This window comes from Haplochromis burtoni, unplaced genomic scaffold, assembly GCF_018398535.1.
Source record: "Haplochromis burtoni strain Fernald_Lab_line unplaced genomic scaffold, NCSU_Asbu1 Contig_2396, whole genome shotgun sequence".
Taxonomy (NCBI): Eukaryota; Metazoa; Chordata; class Actinopteri; order Cichliformes; family Cichlidae; genus Haplochromis; species Haplochromis burtoni.
In genome coordinates, this window is record NW_024584757.1 from 3,377 (window position 1) to 9,934 (window position 6,558).

At 39.5% G+C, this 6,558-nt stretch overlaps 1 protein-coding gene across 1 annotated transcript; it reads right to left on the reverse strand.

Moving 5' to 3' along the window:
* Window positions 1-2,787: 2,787 nt before the first annotated feature.
* Window positions 2,788-6,547, reverse strand: LOC102293872 (carcinoembryonic antigen-related cell adhesion molecule 21-like). Its single transcript, XM_042217638.1, has 7 exons — window positions 6,389-6,547; window positions 6,176-6,280; window positions 5,772-5,984; window positions 5,332-5,673; window positions 3,605-3,950; window positions 3,471-3,528; window positions 2,788-3,348 (listed from the first exon to the last, which is right to left on the reverse strand). The coding sequence occupies exons 2-7, from the start codon at window positions 6,231-6,233 to the stop codon at window positions 3,109-3,111; spliced, it is 1,257 nt and encodes a 418-aa protein (XP_042073572.1). The 5' UTR covers window positions 6,234-6,280; window positions 6,389-6,547; the 3' UTR covers window positions 2,788-3,108.
* Window positions 6,548-6,558: the final 11 nt, after the last annotated feature.

Sequence of the window (6,558 nt, forward strand, 5' to 3'; positions counted from 1 at the left end):
CAGCACATTATGGAGTATGCCCCTGCTGTGGAGTCCTGCCTCCATCTACTTGTCGTTTAATCACTGGACAGCTGGACAGGTTCATACAAAATATTAGATGTAGCCAATTGTCCTATACATATTTTTGACCTAGGGGTGGGATTGATTGTGAACTGGAAAGGGAAAATGCTTAGGGGCTGAGTACGGCTGCATCGTCACTGATTTGTAGAATCATTTTGATTCGATACAGGATCCGATTCAATTTGATTGGAATCTGGAAAGTTTTGCCTCAGTCAGAAATATTACAATTCTGGTCATGTATCAGTATATATCCATAATTTCGTATCTATTAAAAGAAAGCTGACACATGTGAGACTTAATTAGAGATGTAAACAGAGAGTTATGAAACCTGCAGCTGCAGAAGCCAGCGAAAAAAAAAGAGGCAAACACAGCGCGGACCCGCGCTCTGTGTTACGTTTGTATGCAGAATCCGTAAACCTGCTCCCAGTTACTGTTTTAGCTGTATGGTGTTTGACGACATGTTGTGAGGTTTAACCTGAGATGCTGGCGTTTCAGGCATAATAACGTTAATTTACAAATCGACACAGGATTTAATGAATCAATATCACTTTATTCAATTTAGCATGGATTGTAATCAGAAAGGCGATAATCAAAACCCACCCCTAATCAAGAACTTGCAAAGTAAAAACATGATCTATGTCAGGTAGCCCTTTTGTTATTTACATTTAAAAAGAGGATTAGTGTTACTGTGCGCTGGCTGAGTCTGTTTCTTTTCTTAGAAATAGTTTCTCCTGCCCTGGAGAAAATCCACTTGCATGGAACAGAAGAGGCTGTGGAGTGCAGGAACCACACTGCAAGCTGGTAGATATGCAGGTATTCCTGGGTCCTGCAGACTATCACCTAAAAACAATAAACAAAATGATTTTCTAAACGTGTAGCAATGTAATGTACGTATAGTGTCAAATACATTTTTGTAGTCTTCATTAGCTTTAATTCACATGGAAGTGTTCCTAAAGTCATATGCTGTAATGATATTTACATTATGAAAACATGATTTTGGACATTTCAAGTTTTTCACTTCGGCAGATAAAATGAATTGAGCAAAATCAACTCAAAATATTCCCACACGCCAGAACGTCCTCTCTTCCTCGCTGGCTCCATATCTGTCAGTGGAATGATCACCTCGTCGCTATCTGTCACCATCAACACACTCCACGAATCCCGTGGATGATTCACTTCCTTATATCCGTTTGAATCAGGTACCGAAGCAGTTACGTGCGTAATGAAGCTTCGGACGTCACTGGTCACGTGACTTTTGCCAAACGAAGCAAGCCTCGACACAGTGCTTCTGAACCAGTGTGTTGTTTTTTTCGACACACGCTCCGGAGCGTCAGCTTCAAGCGGGCCATCACTAGTAAAAAGCTTTAAATGCTGTTTTGAGACTTCAACACCAAATGGTTTAATACTTTTATCAAAACTTTCTTACTTTGGAAAAAGGTGTGCCTCATGTGGAATTCAGACATAAAAAATTAAATGTGAATGATTTATGTGAAACTTTACAAACATAAAACTTCTGAAATAGAGAAAAGAAAAACTGTACATGTTGTCACAATGTCTAGAGGCAAACAGAGACACAGGTGAATAACCAAAAGTGAGGCTTTATTGAGGGCTGAACAAAGCCACAACATGAGGAAACAGAAAAACTAACAAAATCCTAAACTGGGAAATCTAAGATTAAAATTACCCGAACCTGAAACTAGAACTAGCCAAACCTGGAAACGTGAGGGGACTGAGCGCAGCAGTAACACAGTGGAATGATACACAGACAGACCAATGAAGAGCAAAAGATAAAACACACTAAATATACACAGAAGGAAACGAGGAAATGGCAGATAGGAGGGAGACACAGCTGAACCTAATTCAACATGAGGAGAAAGGGAGGAAGCAAAACAGAATACATTGACATGAGACACGGACTTTCAAAATAAAACAAGAAATACAACCAGCACATACAAAATGAGAAAGTAGCACCAACTACTGTACAATACATCGCAGTAGCACTGCAACACTCACCGGCCAATTTATTAGGTATGCCTGTCCAGCTGCTTGTTAAGACAAATATTTAATTAGAAAATCACATCAGTGCATTCAGACATGTAGAACACACATTGTCAAGAACTGGAACTGCTCAACCTCAGATCAAACAAAGGTTAAGAAGGTTATGAAATAATGACATCCTACAACAAAAAAGTGTTGGAAAACACACAGGGTTATTTCTTTTAACAATCCAACCACAGCCCAGTTGTTTGTCGCAATATTCTTGTGCTAGAGCACCTGAAGTGAGGCTTTTTATCCCAAACAATAATCTGTTACAGCTGAGAAGAGAAGCAGCTCTGACAAAGATGTAGGAGGCTATATATCAGGTTGAAGTAAGAGTCAGAAGAACTCAAAGAAATGAAATTCAGAGTTTGGAGGAAGGATTGTACTCATAATCAACCTGCAGATGTGTTTTTGTAGTTACACTCGCAGTCTGAAGATGGAGATAAAAGCGCTGCAGGCTGAAGCACAATATATGTGGACTAGAAAGGTAAACTGGTTCTTATATAGCGCTTTTCTACTCTTCTGAGCACTCAAAGCACTTTATACAACTTGTGCATTCACCCATTCGCACAAGCACATTTGTCTAAGTGCTTTTTTTAAGCTAAAATTTACACACATTCATACTCCGATGGATGCATCGGAGAGCAATTTTGGGTTAGTGTCTTGCCCAAGGATATGGGCAAGACCCCAGGCATGCAGACTAGGGGAAGCCAAGAATCGAACCACCAACCTTCCGATCAGTAGATGACCTGCTCCACCGCCTGACCTACAGCTACGCCATGTAAAAGACACTATGCACACATCATTCATTGTAACAGCTGTCAACAACTGTGTTGTGTCCTGTAATGTCAGATAGTGATAGTTAAGATGCCGAACTGAACTCAGCCAACACTACGAACTAACCATTTTTTTCTGATTAGATTGTTGAGTTTCTGGTGAGCTCTTCAGGTTGTACTCTGACATGGCTGCAGGGTAATGGATATGTGGCTGTTGAACACAGCATCTCTCTCAAACTTTCACAGTAGAGTAAGTCTGAAAGTCTGTGTCTGCTGGAGTGACACCAGATGCTCCGTCAGAGCTGTAACTCACAGCAGCATAATGAGAACACTCCTGTTGTCTGGGTTGATCTGACTGTACGGTGGAACAAAGATTAACCACATGTTTATTTTTAAAGTAGACTCTGCTGTAGTGGACTTCATCCTCCTGCTTTGGTTGTGTTGAGATGTCATTAACAGGACCAAGGCTGAGCTGAGGGAAACAAACAGCATTAATTTATACTGTACTTTAAACTTGACTCCTTTTACTGTATGTTGAGAAAAATGAAATGACCACTGGAACGTTAAGACAATCCACAAACATCTAATCTCTACCTGTTCAATTTGGTCAGACCTTTCAGTTGTTGGAGGCTGAGCAGAAGTTCTCTGTTTCCTGGTTAAAATGATGAACTGAAAAATGAGTGACTTCAGAGCAGAGATTGAATCTACTGCTGTGAACCAACACTTACCTAACACACCAGCAGACAGTGAGAAGTATTAAAACCAGCAGAGCTGCAGAAACTCCTGCAGCTGCTGGTGTCCATGTTCCTGTGATACTTTGGACAGTGAGAGTCTTTGGAGCAGAGCTGATCTCTTTGTTGGTTTTCACAGCACAGGAGTAGCTTCCTGCATCCTCCCTGCTGACTGGGTCTAGGATCAGATGTTTGTTCTGGTTCTCTCTCGGGGTCAGAGGTCGACTGTTCAAGTACCAAATGTAGTTTGTGTTGTCAGTCAGAGGACAGCTGGTACTGCAGGTCAGTGTGACTCTCTGACCCTCTGTCACCACTGCAGAAGGACTCATCTTCACTCTCAGCTCTGGAAGAGGAACATTGGCAGTGTTGTGTTTAATGTATTGTTGTAAACACAAAACATTTTTCACTAACTCAGTAATGTAATGTGTTACTGTACTAAATTCACTAATCACATTACAATTACAATTATGTCATTACTTGCATTACAAAGGTTTTTCTGTTATCTGCACACCAGGTGGAGAGAAAGAAGAAAAATTTCAAACAAACAAACTTTTCTTTCCTGCCACAATCAGCTGATTTCAGTTTGTGTGCAGGATTAGGAAAAAGGTGGAGCGGTCTACAGCCTCTCCGGATTGTAGGCAAAGACATTACTTTTATCTTTATTGCACGTAAAGAACAGAGCGCGATGATAAAGTGGAAACTGCATCTAGAACAAAAAACAACTGCATTACGTTGCTAACACAACTTTGGATCTTTGCAAACATCTGCACAGACAGCATGCTAGTGCAACGCCAGTCAAGAACCCAGACTGATGATAAAGCTGAGTGAATGCTGACTCCAGCCCAGCAGCCTGAACTTCAATAGGTAACAAAGGCAGTGATGAACAGACAGGCTGCAGCCTCTGTTTCTACCTGTTTATGTTTCTAAAGTAGAATCACTGGGAATCGCTATAAAGTTTCTTTGTTCTGGTTTTCATCTTTGCTTTGTTTTTAGCTTTGTGTTCACAGAGTAACGAGCAGGTGAGCAGTGTAACAATTTACTTTATCTGGTGAGTAATCAAGTGACATACTGTATTACTTTTAAAAGGTGTAACAAGTAATGTGTCATATATTCTTTTTTTGAGTAACGATACCAGCACTGATCAAAAACATTTAATCTCAGAGTAAATCTCCTCTGTGACTCACACACTAAACATTTTGACTAAAGCGACAAACTGGTGCTTTAGTCCTCCTGTTCAGTGAAGAAATGTATTTATTAAAGAAGTGTATTTCACTACAAGTTATACATACATATTTGTACTTTCAGTTTTGTCAAAGTTCAATCTAAATTATCTTAAAAGAGAAAACTTTTTAGTCCACAACTTATTTCTGACGTCAACTAACACAAGTAATTTCACAGATGACAAGTTTTTCCAGTTTTTGTCATTTTTAGTAAAGATAATATTTTGTTTCTTCTTATAGTCAATCTTTCAGTGCAGGAATTTGTGTGGAGTATTTTAACATAGTGGTAATGCTGTTTTAGATGAAGGACCTGAATATTTCTTCCAGCTCTGTATCTCCGAATTGGACCGTATCTAAAATTTACCCTTGCATTTGCTATGATGGACTATTTACTCCATGGTGTAGCTATTTTCTCATAATTAAAAAATCGGAATATTTCTTCCACCTCTGCTCCTGTTCAGACATTAATAAGTAAAGTCTGCTGAGGGAGGAGTTTAGATTTACCTGTGACAATCAAAAAGACTCCAGGCAGATCAGACTGTGTCCATCTTTCATGATCTCTCTTGAATCTGAATGTGTATCCTCCTGAGTCATTCTTCTTCAGGTTTTTGATGGTCAGGATGTGTTGGTTCTTCATGTTGTCCTGATACTCCACACCACCTGCAGCCTCAATCAGCTCTTCAACTTCCACTTTATCTTTTCTCCATTTTTTACTCCAACATTTAAACTCTGGCTTCCTGTTATCAGGATGTGAGTATTCACTTGTGATGTTGACTGAAGATCCTTCCAGAGCACAGATTCTCCTGCTGACATAATTCACTCTCCAGCAGTTTTTATCCTGAACACCTGAAATATAGATGGAAGATTTAGAGTTGTTTGATTTTCTGTATGCTGACACTTTTATTCATAATTAACTGAAAGAAAAAATGAAATGAATTACTCACAGACTTCTGCAGACTGAAGATGCTCGTGGTCTTTTACAGCACAAGAGAACTTGTCTTTTGCAGAGATATGAATTGAAATATGTTGATTCTTGACGTTTCTGCTTCGGTTTTGGTACCACGTGTATGTAGTTTTAGGGTCGGTCAGATTACAGCTGTTGTTACAGGTCAGTGTGACATTATCTGATGTGTAGAAAGTTCTTTGAACACAAACCTCTGAAAGATGATTAATAAAGTTTTCATAACACACAATGACCTATATCATTTTATTTCTGTTTTTAGGATGTGTGCTAACAGATTTATTAACAAAGGTCATATTTAGTGTAATCTTATAAAAGGAAAATTGACATTAAACAAAAATGTGAGAGGTTAGGTGAAAGATGTGTGTTTATCTGTGGAAACTTCACCTCTGGGATATGTGATGGAGCACAGCTCATCTACTGATCTCTGCTTGTAAGAACACATGTTCCCTTTAGCATAGGTCACACTGAAGCAGGTCGCTGTGATGGAATCTGTACAACAAAAGATGTATTGAGATATACTGAGATCATTCTTACATTTATACTAATTTACTTAAATTATTCTGTTTGTTTTGTAGAACAATAAGCATCATGACTCACCCACAGAGACTTCAGGGGCTCTGAGATGCTCGTAGCCTTTGACAGCACAAGAGTATGTGACTGCGTCCTCACTGCTGAGCAGCTCTTGGTACCAGGGAGACCAGTCCTCATAGAGAAACTCTCTGTTCTTGTACCAGATGTAGGCTGCAGGCTTTTCAGTCAGAGGACAG

What these genes read in the sequence shown, in the direction of transcription:
- LOC102293872 (XM_042217638.1), bottom strand. Translation starts at nt 6,233, where the DNA reads ATGTGTTCTTACAAGCAGAGATCAGTAGATGAGCTGTGCTCCATCACA. An exon ending in CTCCATCACATATCCCAGAG is followed by an intron (nt 5,985 to 6,175) that starts GTGAAGTTTCCA and finishes ATCATCTTTCAG; the next exon opens with AGGTTTGTGTTCAAAGAACT. An exon ending in ACTGTCTGCTGGTGTGTTAG is followed by an intron (nt 3,529 to 3,604) that starts GTAAGTGTTGGT and finishes CATTTTAACCAG; the next exon opens with GAAACAGAGAACTTCTGCTC.